This window comes from Narcine bancroftii, chromosome 4, assembly GCF_036971445.1.
Source record: "Narcine bancroftii isolate sNarBan1 chromosome 4, sNarBan1.hap1, whole genome shotgun sequence".
NCBI classification, from domain to species: Eukaryota; Metazoa; Chordata; class Chondrichthyes; order Torpediniformes; family Narcinidae; genus Narcine; species Narcine bancroftii.
The window spans coordinates 291,142,211-291,159,492 of NC_091472.1; the positions used below are offsets into that span (position 1 = coordinate 291,142,211).

A 17,282-nucleotide genomic window follows, 5' to 3' on the forward strand; every position below is an offset into this window, starting at 1 on the left:
TCACTTTACATTATTTATAGTCTGAGAAATCCCTTCCTTGGGTGTTTCAGAAACAAAAATCTGCAGGTCAACAGCACTCCTCACTAACTCATTGCTTTTCCCTACGTCATCAGAATCACTGAGCACAAAACATTTCACAATGTAAAGAAGCGGAATGGTTTTGTTATGCACTAAAGCGTGCAATTGTTAGGAAAATAAGAAGTCATCCGGAAGAGTAAAAATCTTAAGTGATTTCCTAAAACTTTCAAATCATGTGGAAAGCAAAGTTTAAACAAAAGGATGATTCGACAATTGGTAATCCAGAATGTCAGAGAAATGAGGATGGCAACAGCATGTATTCAGTTTCTTTAAATGGAAATGATGATTTCTCCAATTGCTCAATCACCCTTTCACTATATAAAGTGACCAGGTATTGGTGGAAGGTCAGATACACTTTAGGAATCATCAACACCTCTTGGAGAGAGAGAAGCTGCAGTTTCTCGATAAGGTTGATTCTGACTTCAAGTCGTTTATCAGAAGGTAAGGATGAATTTAATAACCCTGGGAAACACTTTTGAAAGTGAAATGGTCATACACTATAGCTTCTCTTTGAAAATATTTTGCCCAAGACCAGAGCTTGCCATGTCCTGCTGTGATCCGGACTGAACTACTGTTCATTCAGTTCTGGTGTTTATGAAATAATTTATTTTGTGATAAGATTGTAATTATTTATTTCATTTAAACCTACTTTATCACACCTTATCCAATTCAACCACCTTTTTCCCAAGTTCATCCTGCTTTCAATTTCACTTCACATGGATATATCCTGTGTCTGTTTGTGCTACATTTTATTGATTAGATTAGAAAAAATACCACCATTACTTTAAGAGAAAGAGAAATCTAAAGATGTAGCAATGCTAAGCATATGGTATCAAGGCTATTGCTGATGTGGATGGTGGGGGTGAAAAGTTTGTACCTGAGCCATTTTTTTATCTCCAATTATTTCTAAATTTTCTTGTGAATAATTTCAGATATTTTGATGCACCCTTTTGAGTGTGTGTTCTTTGCAGCAGAATAAAATGAAAGGTACTAGCTCCGTAGCTGTTCTGCTGCTTCTAATGCTCGTACAAAATAGTTTCCAAAAACCGATGCAGGACATGGAAGAAATATCCAGGTAGGATATTATTCAGCAAATCAAACTGCAAAAGTTAATTTGTACAATGAACATTGTCCATTAAATTTGAGCGCTCTATTAAATTGGCTAGTTTATTAAAAACTCATCCTGAACTCAATGTACTGAGATTAACTGTATTTTATGAACTCAACCACCTGCTCAGGAAGCTGAGCACTTTTTATTCTTGCTTACATAAAGTAGAACATGCTATTTTATTATGTATGTAAATATCACAAACATCATTGTTTCATTATTATTTGCCGCTCCAGCCGCCATCATAACAGTTAGGGATTGGATATGTTTATTTTTATCTTTAGTATTATTGTTCTGCATTAATTTAAACACATGTTAAGTATAAAGCTTAGGGATTCAAACTACACTTAGGGTCTTTTGTGTCTGAGAGCTCTCTCAATCCAGTCAGCAGAGTCAATCAAATCCAATTTTCCCCTTTTCGCTACAATGTAAAGGAGGCTCGATTTTTATCACTCACTGTCAGGTAGATGAGCTCAGTCATTTTCATAAGAAATGGATTATTATGCATTAATGATATTGGTCATTTTCAGTGGCTTGGGTCACTCAAAAAGTTATAGACTCCTGTTAAAGTCTTTATTTTAAGTGAACAGAACCATTTTTGCTGTTTTAATAAACCCACAATGCAATAGCAGAATATTTTTCATGCAAAGGAAACAATCTAACTCTTTCCCCAAGTCATCTGGTTCACAGAATATCTCACATTTGCAATTAAGTCTGAATATAAGTTTGAATCATCGCTTCAGGGCAATTTTGAGAACAATTAGCGAACAAGTTGCCCATTGTATTCAAAGTATACTTTCTCCTGAATTTACACCAAGATCTCAAAATACAAAGTTAAATGAGTTATCATTTAATTCACTAGTTTCAATAACATGACCATAGGAGAAATGTTAAGAATGTAATTTAGATTATCCAGTGCTTCTTGGTTAACTACAAGAAATAACACTCAGCTACATTTCTAAACAGTACAATGGACACATCTGAGAAACAAGTGGATAAATCCAATTCACTGCAGGATGTGAAACGCCATTCTGAGGGCACTTTTACCAGCGATTACAGTAAATATATGGACAACAGACGTGCCAAGGACTTTGTACAATGGCTGATGAACACAAAACGAAATGGGTAAACAATTTTACTGAAGCATTTCTTTTATCCTACAATAAGTATCACTGATAATAGTAAAATTTTACAAATGCTTCTACATAGGATAATTTCCATCACTTCTTTTATTTCTGAACAATAAAAACTGTTGTTCTTTGGCAATATACTACACCTATAAAATCAATAATTGAGAAATGCATCTAGATGTTCCCTGCTTATTGAAGTAACACTCTGTTCACTAAAATATCAGAATTTCTATTCGCGGAAACATGAGCAGCTCAGAAAAATATATTCCTTTATAAAGATCAAACCATTCCCTACTTCCTCATTATGACTCAATTTCATCTCTCTCTTGAAACAGATCTGCTCGCAAACTCAGATTTCTTTTCAGTAAGAACTCCAAATGAAGGAGCTAAAATGGTTATTTATGCTATTTCCTCACGATATGCTCTTACATAAATTCAGGACAATTGCATTCATTCACGATGTGTATTTCATTAAACTTCACTTAATCTCTCAGTCAATTACCCACTGTTTATAAAGAAAAAAAAAATCCCTGAGACAACATTACTTCTATTCAGGTTTTTAATCCTTAACAATTGTATCTGCATCACTGTTCTGAATAGTTTCAAATATTTTATATTTTCCCACAGAAAATCATAGAATTGTGATGTTACAGAGGAGGCCATCTAATCCACAATGTCAACATCTGCAAATTAAAGTTCATTAACTTTCCATCAGAATTTAAATTTGCAATTTCTGAATAAATATATATTCTTTCGCATCTGTACAGTTTGGCTGAGGTTTCTTTATCTTCCTCCCTGAAGAATGTTACTGTTTTGATACTTTAATCTATTTTCTCTATTAGCGCTAGAAATAAGGATTTCTTGTAGTTCATGTTCTCACTTTGTTTCTGCAGATTTTGTATTTTGTATTTTTTTTATTTAATAATCATTTCATTCAATTAATCCACTCTGCTATCCATTTGTTTTGAAGTGCAGCTGAGCACAGGGTTGTAAAATTCAGAATTACAGTTTGTAATCACAAATTTTGTGGTAGTGAGTGAGCAGTTCCATTTAACATGTGCTATCTTTTATTTTGTTGTTCTCACATATAATATGTTATAATTATCAGTGTTGAATTGCATCTAACACCTACAGGCCCAGTTGTTAGTTAATCTCAAATCTTTGAATCTTGTTGGTTATTAATCAATAGTAATTTTTAGGGTGTCATACATTTTTCACTCAGGAGGATTCTGCTTATGTGTTTTTTACCTCTTAAGCCAATTTTCCATCATCTGTCATCCCCTAAATCTAACAAATTATTTTTACACTTTTGGTTCCACTATGATAATCCAATTAGCAAAAAAAAAATGTTCTTTATTGTTATAGAAAATGAAAGTTGTAAGTTCATTTGCTGTATAAAATAAAGTCTAAAGAAATACATTTAAATTATAACATCTCAGTTATTCCTGCAAACTAGAGCAATTATTCACAAAAATATCTTGGAATTTCCATTAATGGTTAAACATGTTAGTTGATGATATAAATGTTGCAATTTGGGAACAGTAGAAAAATTCTGAAAGTTGCAAAGATTACTGTTTACTGGCGTAAAATGTAATTCTAACACTTGCCACTGAAATATACTTATTTCTGTTCAATCAGTGACAAGACAAAGAGACATGCAGAAGGAACTTATACAAGTGATGTAGATTCTCTTTCTGACTACTTCAAAGCAAAACGCTTTGTAGATTCACTTGCAGGTTACAGCAAGCACCAAAGTGGGTAAGTTACTAATCAGGAAAATGTTCAAAATATAGTTTTCCTGTGTGATCCTTATTGCTATTTTAATGGGTACATTAGGTTTCCTAAACAAAGCAAGTGTGCAAATGGAAGTGATTGCAATATTAATGTTAGCATTTACAGTAATAATGTATTCAAATATTGTCAAATATATCTTTGCGAATGGCATGCTAAATACCAGTTCCACTCAAATATTTGATCAAATTTTGCAGCGGCATTTCCAAGCGAAACGTTGAATCTAGCAGATACTCAGAAGGAAGCTACAGTAATGACTTAAGTTCTTACCTGGAGGTGAAAGCAGCACAGGACTTTATTGACTGGCTAATAAAAGGACGGGGCAGAAGGGAGTAAGTGCTTCAAATTATTTGCAACTAATTGTTTAAACCACCATATTACTACATATTTTCATTGTCAAGTAATTGCATTTCTACCAAACATATTAAATAGGAGTAATGTTATGTCAGTCATTCTAGAAGTAATTCAAGTTTAGTTAAGTAAATTAAATGGTAAAATTATTTCAATGTTAAATAGTAAATATTATTAGGATGATAATCTGTTCACATTAAGGGTGATAAAAAGGATTTTTTGTATTGCATAATTGAAATTAAGTTGCCCTTGTGGCTATATGCTGATAAATCCGATGTTGCGTTATTTTATCCAGAAGGGTAATTATCATCTAATTAAAATGATGTCCAAGTAAAATTATACTCACTCATTTTTACTTTTAATACATTCATATTAGCGAATCAATAGTCCTTTCTATATTTTCAGTTTTCCAGAAGAAAGTAAAGAAAACCTGAATGAAGTGATCCCTGAGGAATTGGACAGAAGGCATGCTGATGGAACTTTCACCAGTGAAATTACTGTGGTGTTGGACACCATGGCTGCCAAGGAGTTTCTCAACTGGCTCATAAACTCCAAAAAAATCCAGTCAAGGTAAGATTAAATACATTACTGCAAACTAAATCTATTTCTGAAGACTTCAAATATTCAGCATCTCTAATATTCAGTGCTATTCTGATCTTAGCTGATAAAATTCTGTTTAATAACCATCAAGATTCAATATTCAATTTATTGTCATGTAATAAAGACAGTGCAATATTATATGAAATTTGTTTTCATCTGCTGTAAGGCAAATTCACCATCAGCAGAAATTGCTTGATGCGTCTCTTACAGTCAGAGAAAGGGAGCAAGAGAGTCCCCCCAGAGTCACTGAGTGTCAGTGGATTCACCTCCAGTGCTTCTGCAGCCTCTGCAGCCACACAGAGTCCAGTCCAAACCATCAGTAGCCTGAGCTCCAGATCTGAACCTCTGACACCCTTCAGTACCCTCTTGCATCCCAGTTTTGATACTTGGTACCCCTTCAGGCAGACTTGAGGTAGTTCCACTGGTCCATAGACTTGACTGCAATCGCAAGCAGCCCATAGCTTACATGGGTTCCTCGCCTTGAGTTGCCAACAGCCTTCTGCCTGTGTGTTCTTCCACCTCAGAGCCCCTCAATGGTCCACCACCATGGTCACCATCCCATGGGTCATCTTCTCTGTTTCTCCTTCTCAAATAGGGGTGGGGTGAGGTGTTGGCCTTGTGTTTTCTGATGCCCTGCACCAGTCCTCCCAGTCCTCTGATTTTCCGGAGTCTATAACCCCTCGTGGCTGCTGCCTATCATAGGTGCCACCATCTTGGGAGCAGACCCAGTGATTGCAGTATTTACAGGGTGTGCAAAGCCCTTACAGAGCTGATGGCAGTTGGACCCCATGGGAGCTCTGTGACACCATTCTCTGCTCTCTGGGGGTCCGCACTGGTGGCAGCGCTGCCGTTACCACAGATCCAGCAGCACTGCCATTTTCATTTTTTTTTAGATTTTATAATCTGGTGAAATTTGGAAAAAGTAAACAGAGCATTATTGTATGGGGAATAGTTTTGGGTTTCTCTTAGATTTGGAGGTAATTTTCAGCTTTATTCTGAAGATAGTAATCTGGCAGTGCAAGCATTGCAAAATACACAATATCTGGGCAGCATAGTTGTAAGGTACCAAGGTACCAAGTTCAGGCATAGTTTGAATATTTATTGAATCACCTAGTTGTGGTGGGAAAGCGATTTGTGAAAATGTTTTGACAAATTTCCTTGGTTTGTTTCAATGGATAGTTTCAGATTTATTATTATCCAAACTAATGTACATTTCCTCATTATAGATATATATATTTATTTCCCAAAATACAAAGGAAAACTAATAGACAATTATGGTACTTGGCAGCTGGTTATCACGGCAGTGTGCTAAAGGGTTGGACAATTAACATTTCAGATTGGAAACTGATCAAATGAAGGCTGTATTACTTTTGACTTTAGGTTCTCATCATTTGTCCTTTTCCAATTTGCAAGTTCTCATATTTGCTATTTTAATGAGAAGTTATTTGATATAGACAAACTAAACCCATAATCCTCGATTTTTCTTGCATCCGTGTGCTTTTCTAAGAGTGTTTTAAATATCCCCATTGTACCAGCCTTCAACACATCCCTGGCAATGCATTCCAGGCACCCTCTACTCTGTGTAAAAATAAAAACTTACCCCTGACATCTCCCCTAAACTTTCCTCCCCTCACATTCTACAGATGTCTTCTAGTGTTTGGTACTCTCGACCCAGGAAAACATACTAGCTATCCACCTTATCTTTGCTTTTCATGAACTTGTAGACATCTATTAAGTCACCATTCATCCCTCTTTGCTCTGAAGAGAAAAACTCTGTTACGTTTGCATCATAACACCAATCCGGGTAACATCCTGGTAAATCTCCTCTGCACCCTCTCCTTACCTTCCACATCCTTCCTATAATGAGGAAACCAGAACTGAACACAATATTCCAAGTGTGATCTAACCAGAGTTTTATAGAGCTGCAATATTTCATCATGACCCTTCAACTCAATGAAGGCCATCAATCAATAACCATTCTTAACGCCCTATCAACCTGCACAACAACCTTGAGGGAGCTATGAATTTGGTCTCCAAGGTCCTTCTGTTCTTCTAGAACCATAGAATCATAAAACACTACAACACAGAAAACAGACCATTCGGCCCTTTTAGTCTGCATGAAACATCATTCTGCGAGTCCCACCGACCTGCACCAATTCCATAACCCTCCAAACCTCTTCCATCCATGTAGCTTTTCAATTTAATCTTAAAACTTAAGAGTAATCACATTTACCATGGCAGAAGGCAGCTTGCTCCATACTGCCACCACTCTCTGAATGAAGAAGTTCTCCCTAATGTTCCCCTAAACCTTTCCCCTTTCACCCTAAAGCCATGTCCTCGTGTATTTATCTCTCTTAATCTAGGTGGAAAGAGCCTACTCGCATTTACTCTCTCTACATCTCAAAATTTTATTAACCTCTATCAAATCTGCCCTCATTCTTCTACTCTCCAAGGCATAAAGTCCTAACCTGTTTAATCTTTCCCTGTAACTCAACTCCTGAAGACCCAGCAACATCCTAGTAAATCTTCTCTGCACTATTTCAATCTTACTGATATCCTTCCTGTAGTTAAGTGACCAGAACTGCACACAATACTCCAAATTTGGCCTCGCCAATGTCTTATTATAACTTCACCATAACATCCCAACTCCTATACTCAATACTTTGATTTATGAAATCAAAATTCCAAACACGTTCCTCACAACTCTGTCTTCCTGTGTTGCCACTTTCAGGGAATTTTGTATCTGTATTCCCTGATCACTTTGTTCTTCCGCACTCCTCGGTACCCTACCATTTACTGTGCATGTTCTAACTTGGTTTGTTCTTCCAAAATGCTGCACCTCACACTTGTCTGCATTAAATTCCATCTGCTATTTGCTCCCCCATTTTTCCAATTGGTCTGAAAGCCTTCCTTGCTGTCCACAACACCTTTAATCTTAATGTCATCAGCAAACTTGCTGATCCAATTTACCACATTATCATCCAGATCATTGATATAGACAACAAACAACAATGGTACCAGCACCGATCCCTGAGGCACACCACTAATCACAGGCCTCCAGTCTGAGAAGTAATCATCCACTACCACTCTCTTTCTTCTGCAATTCAGCCAATTTCAAATCCACTCTACAATCGCTCCATGGAACTGATATGAATTCTATACTGTTAAGAATTCTGTCATTAACTATGTACTCTGCCTTCAAGTTTGACCTTCAAAAATGTATCACTTCACACTTATCTAGATTGAACTCATCTGCCACTTTTCTGCCGAACACTACATCCTGTCTATATCCTGTTGTAACCTATGACAACCTTCTACACCATCCACAATACCTCCAACCTTCATTTCATCTACAAACTTACTGACCCATCCCTCTACTTCTTCATCCAGGCCATTTTTTAAAAATCACAAAGAGCAGGGGTCCCACAACAGATCTCTACAAAACTCCACTAGTCCAGGCAGAATATGTCTCATTTACTATTATCCTTTGGTTTCTGCAAACAAACCAATTCTGAATCCAAACAGCCAAGGTTCCATAGATCCCTTGCCTCATGGCTTTCTGAATGCATCTAGGGGCACCTTGCCAAATGCCTAACTAAAATCCATAGGCACCACATCTACTGCTTTACCTTCATTAATTTCTTTAGTTACTTCCTCATAAAACTCAAATTGGTTTGTAAGGCACGATCTACCTCTCACAAAGCCATGCTGTCAATACCTGAGAAGGCTATACTTCTCTCAATGATTGTAAATCATGTCCCTAAGAATCCTCTCCAATAGTTTGTTCACCACTGGCATAAGACTCATTGATCTATAATTCCCAGGATTCTCCTAAATACCTCTTTAAAAACAAGGGAACCATATTTGTCATTATCCAATCACCCTGTTTCTCCCCTGTCACCAGGAAGCCTGCAAATATCTTCCCACTAATCTCTTCCCTTGCTTATACCTCAACTGGACCTGGGGATTTATTAATCTGAATGTTCTAAAGATGATCCAGCATTTCCTCTTTCTTAACCTTCAACATGCATATAAGCATGTTCTATACTGACCTTACACTGACCAAGATCTCTTTCTGGTGAACACTGAAGCAAAGTATTAATTTAAGACCTCCCCTATCTCCTCTGCCTTCAGGCACATGTGGCCTTCTTTATCCTTAAGTGGCCATCCCTTCACTCTCATCATCCTTCTATTCTTCATGTATGCATAGAACACCTTAGTCCTACTTGCCAAGGGCTTCTCATGCCCCCCCTTCTAACTGTACGTCCTTTCTTGTTCCTTCATGGGTACCATATAATTCTCATGAGATCTTCCTGTATTTTGTTCCCTAAACCTTCTGTGTGCTTCCTTCTTCCTCTTAATTACTTGTCTCACTTCTTTTGTCAACCATGATTCCCTTGTTCTACTCTTTTCCCTGTCTCAGTGTGACAAATCTACCCAGAATCCTGCATAACTGGTCCCTAAACATCCTCCACTTATTTCTGTGTTCCCCCCCCCCCCCCACTCCAGAACATCTGTTCCCATTTACTCTCCCCATTTCCTGCCTAATACCATTGTAATTAGCCCTTCACAATTTACCATTTTGTCTACTCCTGTCATTGTCCATAGTTATGCTAAAAGTCAGGGAGTTGTGGTCACTTTGTCTGAAATGCTCTCCCACCGAGAGCTCTGTCACCTGACCACGTTCAGTACCAAGTACTAGATCCAGTATGGCCTCTTCTTAAGTCAGCTGGTCCATATCCTGAATCCTTGGATACACATGACAAATTCTACCTCATCTATCTTTCTTGCAGTTGCCAGTCAATATTTGGGAAGCTGGAGTCTCCCAATAACAACAACCCTGTTATTTCTGCACCATTCCAAAATATGCTTGCTTATCAGCTTCTCAGTGTGCAGGGGGCTATTTGGGGGCCTAAAGATTACTCCCAATAAGTGATCACCCCCTTCATCTTCCTGATTTACACCTGCAGTGACTCAATTGACAATTGTTCCACAACATCCTCACTTTCTGCAGCTGTGATAACTATGCCCAATTAGTAATGTGACTCCTTCCCTATTTTACCTACCATCCTATCTCCTTTAAAAGATCTAAACCAGCATCAGCCAATCCTGACCTTGCATCAGCCAAATCTATGTACAGCCACAACATCATAATTCCTCCATGCTACAAGTTCATCTCCGTTATTCCTAATACTTTTTGCATTGTAATAACCACATTTCAAACCCTCCAGCTGAATTCATTTATGTTCCCTCCATGGCCTGTCCTTCTTCATAAACTCACCACATATTGCATCAACTTTTCTACCATCTGCTCTCTATACCTCCCTCTCTTTTTGGTTCCGATCCCCCTGCCAAACTAGTTTAAACCCTACCCAACAGCTCTAGCAGGATATTGGTCCCCCTCTGACTCAAGTCGAACCTGTCCTTTTTGTATACATCATACCTTCCACAGAAGAGATCCAAATGATCAATGAATTTGAAGCTCTGTCTGCAGCAAACTAGAGATTATCATCCTGGTCCTGCTTTTTAGCTTCTTTCCTAATTCCCTATTTTCCCTCTTCAGGACTCATCCCTTTTTCTATCTATGTCATTGGCACCAACATGATCCACAACATCTGCTGCTCACTCTCCCACTTAAGAATGCTGTGGGATCGATCTGAGATGTTCCTGACAACATTACCATTTGGGAGTCTCAATCTTGCCCACAGAACCTCCTATCTGTTCCCCTAACTATAGAATCCCCCATCACTATAGGTCTCTACTTCACCCTTCCCTTCTTAGCTGAAACGCCAGACTCAATGCCAGAGACCTGACCTCTATGACATTCCTGGTAGATCATTCAACACTTCCCCCCTTCTCCAGTATCCAAAACAGCATTCTTATTGTTGAGGGGAATGGCTGACTGCGCATTTCCCTTCCACCTCCTAATAGTTGCCCAGCTACCCGCCACTTGCCACTTGGGTGTGACTGCCTCCTTATTACTTCTATCACCCAACTCTGCCTCCTGAATGTTCTGGAATTCATCCAGCTACAGTTCCCTAACACGATCTCTAAGGAGCTGCAACATGGATGCACCTTTTGTAGGTGTAATCATCAGGGACAATTGTGCTGTCCCAGATTTGCCTCTTGCTGCAATTGGAGCATACCACTGCCTAGCTGCCACGTCCACTACCTACTCTGGATTATTATGAAAAGATCTTGCCTGACCTTATCTGCAGCATGTCCTCAGCCTCTGCTCATTGAAGCTTCTCGAGCCAAAGCCTTTTGCTCTCCACTCCGACACAAGACCACTCACACACTGGCTGCTCCACTTGAGCTTCTCAGTGGTACTATTTGATATCTATGGTCCTATCTGTATCACAGACTCCAAACAATCGCTGAGGTTCTCACTCTGCTTCTATTTAAAAGCCCTTGAAACAAAGCACAGCTCCTGACAGTCACCAGACCATGACATTTATAAATGATTATATTCACTCTTTGACTTAAGCAATTTATTTGTAAATCTTTGTGCAATTTAATTTTCCAAGTGTTACTGTGCAAAGAATCTAACTGCTGCTCTCTCCACAGGGACACTGAGAAAGATTTTTTCAGCGAGTTCAAGTAAAAGAAGAGATTGATTTTGGTTTAGCATTTTGTGTTGTAACATTGGCCATGTCTTGATAAAATATTTACAGCTTTTTCTTTCGCAAATGACACAGAATGTTATATGAAGCCATAATGCTTTGCATGCAAAAGAATTGACTTCAAGTGTAACGTGTTTTGAAGTAGGACTTTAAAGTAAATCAATTTTATTAAAATTATATTTAAAAGTCAAAGCAGCAATTCTGTGCAGTAGAAAATATCAAACTACCTGTTCAGATCTATTTTGGGAAATTATTTTTCTAACAAATAATTTGTATATATTTGAACAAATCATTGCAATCAATATCTATTTAAATCTTTTGGTTTATTTGAAGGTCTGTTTAAACCATAAGAGTTTAATCTCCCAGTTTGAAATTAAGTATAAACAGATAACTAAAGCAAAGCATCTAAGGCATGAAGCATGAATAAAACTTTTCATGACACGGAATCTGTAGTTTATTTTCACTGAATCTTCATTATGTTTAGGATGCTTAACTATGTGCTTTATAATTAAAGGGCACTGCATAGAGCAAAGCCAATTACTTCACATTATTCCCTTTAACCTTAACAATATTCTATTTCTAATAGTTTGCTTATTGTTGAAAACACTCATGTCCAAAAACTAAATTGTAAAGGACTGAAAGGACACACTTACACATGATGTTATTTACAAATATTATCTATTTGGTGTTCTATAAATGGGACACTAAACTGTTGCACCTGGAGCAACACAGCTTTCCTCCAAGGCAATCATTATTACTAGGATCAGTGACTGAAGTGAACATAACCAAAAGTGAAAATATTATGCAAGGATGTTTATAAATTCTAAACAAATGACAAATCAACAGCCCAATACAGAAATTGAAATCAGCAATTGAAAGAGTTAAAAGTTATCACAAAGAAAAAAGGATATTAACATATCAATTCACAACATTGATTTTTCAAGAAGTCCCCGAGAGAGTGAATAAGTTATTACTCATGAGTTATAATTCATTGACAAGGCAACAGATACACAGGACCACCCCGAGAATTTGGTAGATTTGTTCTTCACACTGAGAATTAAAACAAAATTAAAGTTTTACTATACTGAAACTAAAATTGAGTCGATAACATGATCTGAAAGGATTTAAATATTTAGAAAGGAGAAACATTAAAGATTGTAGGAAAATAGGAAAGACATTGAATTAGAGTAGAAAAAAAACAGGTTGAAAAGTGTGTGTTTCAGAGCAAGTTTAATTTAATTACTCATGGCAACCTCATGCCCATCCAAATTCTTCAAATTCTTAGCCTTTGATTGGCTAAGAAATGACACCATGTCAACTTGCTTCATAGATATCAAATAGTACCACTGAACTTTTGATGACATAGCATTCTCTCAACCAGCAGAGGCATCCTAAGTTATATACTCAGGTTCTATCACAGGGTTTAAACTCTGGAAGATTTGGCCTCTATGAGGTTACAATCCAAAATACAGTTTGAAAAGATATTGCCAATCCATATCCTTACAATCTGGATGATCATTGAAGAATATAATAATATTCCAATACCCCAGCCTGGAATTGTCATTTGGTGCTCACCTGACCAACATTATCTAGTCAAAATGCAGAAAGTCCAACATAAAGATATTGGCCATTCACCTCCAAGAATCTAAAAGCACAGCTTGGATGGCAATGTAAATTGGGGTGGGCAATAAGGAGGACCCACTCACAAATTAATTCTGATAACATTTGATGGTTGAATAATCTGGGGGTGGGGTTTGCCCGCTGCAAAAGTTTTCATTGTTTTCAATAATTTTGAATTGAATTCAGAGAAATTTAAAAATTATTAAAACCAATAATATTTACATTTCTGACTTTGGTGCAAATGCTATACGGTTTTGGGAAAAACAATATCAGATTTAGAAAAGCAAATCAAATTACAAGAAGATGCGGCAGAAATTTAGCTTGTGCTTCCTGGAGAGTGATGAAGATCATTGGACTGACAGAACTGAAACACAAAGGAAGTTGAAATATTTTTTAAAATGCAGAGAAGCCAATTTTATTTGATGAGGATAATCACGACTTTGTGGACATGATCTTAAAATCCAAGAAGAAAAGCAGGAAAAATATTTTCACTCAAAGTAAGAAAAATGTAAAACATTCTCACATGAACTTTGTTAACTTGAGGTCAATGTGAGCTTCTAAAACTGAGATTGCTGGATAGCACACACACTTTTCAACCTGCTTTTTTTCTGCTCTAATTCAATGTCTTTCCTATTTGCCTACAATCTTTTATGTTACTCCTTTCTAAATATTATTTAAATCCTTTCAGATCATATTATCGACTCAACTTTAGTCATAGAATGCAAATAAAGGTGAATGGACAAAGTACAAAACAGTAATCTGAATGATTGGTGGAGAATCAAAAGAATGATCCCTTCAGCTCCAATGATTCAATGACTTTATTATAAAACAGGATTCTTTTTTCATTTGAAAAACATATTAATAACCTTTTGGTATCTTACTCAGAAGCTATGCATTTTGAATAGAGACATGCGACGGTAGATCTAAGCTTAATCTGATAAAGTGTGAGGAGTCGCATTATCTGAAGTCAAATATAAATGGAAAATGGCAAGACCTGGCTAAATCTGAAATCTGACCCTTGAACTCCTTAAAAGTAGAGTGTAAAGAAGGTGTGTGAATTGCTTAGGGCATTGAGAATAAAGAAGTATGTTGCAACAATATAAAACTTTGGTTTGGTTGCACTCAGAGTAATGTACACCCATGTCTCTGGTGCATACAAGGCTGAACCTTGCTCCCATTTTGGATAATCAGATCACATAAGTGTCCTGCTAAACCTGGCAAACACACTCCTGGAAAAACAAACAAAGTCAGTTTACAGGAAGATCAGGGGCATGTGGGGTGGGGGGGGGGGGCAGTGGGGGATGATGGGGTGGGCACAGCAGAGCTATAGAACTGTTTTGAGACCACGGGACTGGAGCTGTCTTAGGAAGCCAGCCACCTACAAGTGGAACATAGACATCCGCGAGTACACAAGCTTGGTGATTGGCTACATTAGCAACTGCATTGAAGATGTCACAGAGATAAAGCGTGACAAAACTAAGGCTAACCAGAAGCCATGGGTGGACATAGACGTCATGCACTTCTCAGAGCTCAAGAAGCACCCTTCGGGATAGGAGACAAGTTAGCAGTAAGATCAACTCTCCCATGCAATTTGGAAGGCAAAGTATAGATAGGCATAGAGGATCTATAGTCAGCTGTGTGACACTGGCAACACAAGGCGCATTCGGGAAGCTTTCAAAAGGATGACAGATCCCAGGCAACCTTGTGAGTCAACAGAACATCTGTGCACAGTTCAACATGAAGAACAAGTTGTATCTCCCCTGAAGAACAGCCTCCTTGCCGAGCTGCAGCTCAAGTGAAGAGAACGCTATTGACACAAGGCAGCGGGACCAGACAATATACCTGGCCAGGTTCTGAAGAACTGTGCTGACCAACTGAAGGAGGTCCTTGTGGATATCTTCAACACATCATTGCAGCTCTCCATTGTCCACATGGGTTTTAATCATCCCAGTACCAAAGACGACGACAGTAACAGGCCTCTAAGTCTACTGCCCAGTGCCACTGACGTGTTTTTAAATTCTTTGAGAATCTGGTGATGGAACTGATCAAAGTGCACCTCCTAAAGACACTTGACCTATTTCAATTTGACTACGGTTGGAACTGTTCCAATGATAATGCTATAGGCCAGACTGGAGAACCAAGCCCTCATACGTCAAGTTCATTGACGAGCTCGGCGTTTAATAAAAGCATACCCCAGAGGCTGGTGGAGAAGCTGTCCTCGTTGGGGCACCCCACCCTGCTCTGTAACTGGATTCCGGACTTCCTAACCAAAAGAATACAGTCTGTTCAGGTTGGCAGCAGAACATCAAATACCGTCATTTTCAGCACTGGGCACGGTGATAAGTCCAATCTGGTTCACACTACTGACCCACAACTACACTGCCAGATCCAGCTCCAACAGTTATCAAGTTTGCAGATGACACAATAGTAGTTGGCCGCACCAGCAACAACAATGATTTGAAATACTGAGATGAGGTGAAATATCATATGAAAAATCCCGAATATCAACACGGACAAGACCAAGGAGATGATTGTGAACTACAGGAAAACCAGGAACGACCACCCTCCACTACACATGAATTGCCCAGTGGTGGAAAGAGTGGAGAGGACCAAGTTTCTCGGAGTCCACTTAAGAAGTGACCTATCCTGGATGCACAACATCTCCTCACTTGACAGGAAGATACAACAATGACTGCACTTTCTTGGAAGGCTAAGGCGGGCAAGGCTACTGGCTACCATTCTGTCAACTTTCTACAGGAGTTCTATCTAGAGTATCCTGGCCAGTTGCATCATAGTCTGGTACAGTTGCTGCAGAGCATTAGAAAAGAGGTTCCCTGGGGGTCGCCCTCCACCACATCCCCACCCCACCCCATCAATGTGTTTTACTGGGACAATTGTTTGAAGAATGCTCACAAATTCAGGGAGGATCCCTATCACCTAGCTACTCCCATCAGGAAAAAGATACAGAAGTATCAGAGCAAGGACCATCAGGCTGAGGAACAGCTTCTTCCCATGGGCAGTGAGGCTGTTGAATGACTGCCAAAACATCTCTTTATGACTACTATTTACTAAAAATATATTTTTTAATATATGTACATAGGTACATAGATGTATTGTATGTCTGTGTGCGTCCTGTCTGTACATGCATTTTACACTGTTCTGCACCGTGGACTGGGAGAATCCTGTTTCCTCGAGTTGTACTGGTACATTCAGATGACATATGAACTGAATTGTACTGTGTGCAATTTGGTCGTACCATTAAAGGAAGGATGTGGAGGTTTTGGAAAGAGTATAACTATGATGTTGTCTGGATTAAAGAGTCTGATCACCAAGGAGAGATTGTACAAACCTAGGTTTGTTTTCTCTGAAGTATGGAGGCTGAGGGAAGTCCTGAAAGAAGTTTACGAAATTATGGGAGGCATTGATGGAGTAGACAGAATCTACTTCCTGGGGATGGAATGTCAAGTTTTAGAGGGCATGCATTTTAGGAAAGAGGGAGGAAGCTTAAAGGCGAAATGTTGGGCAAGAGTTTCTTTTTCAGTGAGTGGCAGATGCCTGGAATGGACTGCTGAATTAGAAGTGGAAACAGAAACAATAGTAGCATTGAAGAAGATTCTAGATAGATGCATGAATATGCAGGGAGTAGAGGGATATGGATGAAGAACAGGCAAAAGATGAATAATTTAATTTGGCATCATGTTCAGTGCTAAAAATGTAGGCTGAAGGGCCTGCTCCTGTGCATGTTCTCATTTGTGTCATCAGATGGAGCACACTACACGCTTGAAATTTCACAACTTCTCCTGACCTTTAGTGTAAAAGTAGATGATACAATTTTCTTATTTTCATTGTGTGATGACATTGTTTAATGGGTTTATTGTAATGTATATGTGGAACGTTTAGTGGATAGGGAGGGGGTGGGAAGAAGGGAGGGGGAAAAAGGGGAGAAAATGACACTGTGTATATTCAAGAGGGAAATGTTTG

The 17,282-nt window shown here is 38.4% G+C and overlaps 1 protein-coding gene across 1 annotated transcript; it reads left to right on the forward strand.

Moving 5' to 3' along the window:
* The first annotated feature begins 959 nt into the window (after nucleotides 1–959).
* LOC138760162 (pro-glucagon-like) lies at nucleotides 960–11,823 on the forward strand. Its single transcript, XM_069930528.1, has 6 exons — nucleotides 960–1,153; nucleotides 2,153–2,311; nucleotides 3,955–4,074; nucleotides 4,305–4,439; nucleotides 4,864–5,028; nucleotides 11,626–11,823. The coding sequence occupies exons 1-6, from the start codon at nucleotides 1,059–1,061 to the stop codon at nucleotides 11,660–11,662; spliced, it is 711 nt and encodes a 236-aa protein (XP_069786629.1). The 5' UTR covers nucleotides 960–1,058; the 3' UTR covers nucleotides 11,663–11,823.
* Nucleotides 11,824–17,282: the final 5,459 nt, after the last annotated feature.

Coding starts and splice junctions, on each gene's coding strand:
- LOC138760162 (XM_069930528.1), top strand. CDS start 1,059: ATGAAAGGTACTAGCTCCGTAGCTGTTCTGCTGCTTCTAATGCTCGTA. Junction 4,440..4,863: donor AAAGGACGGGGCAGAAGGGA/GTAAGTGCTTCA, acceptor CTATATTTTCAG/TTTTCCAGAAGAAAGTAAAG. Junction 5,029..11,625: donor TCCAAAAAAATCCAGTCAAG/GTAAGATTAAAT, acceptor CTCTCTCCACAG/GGACACTGAGAAAGATTTTT.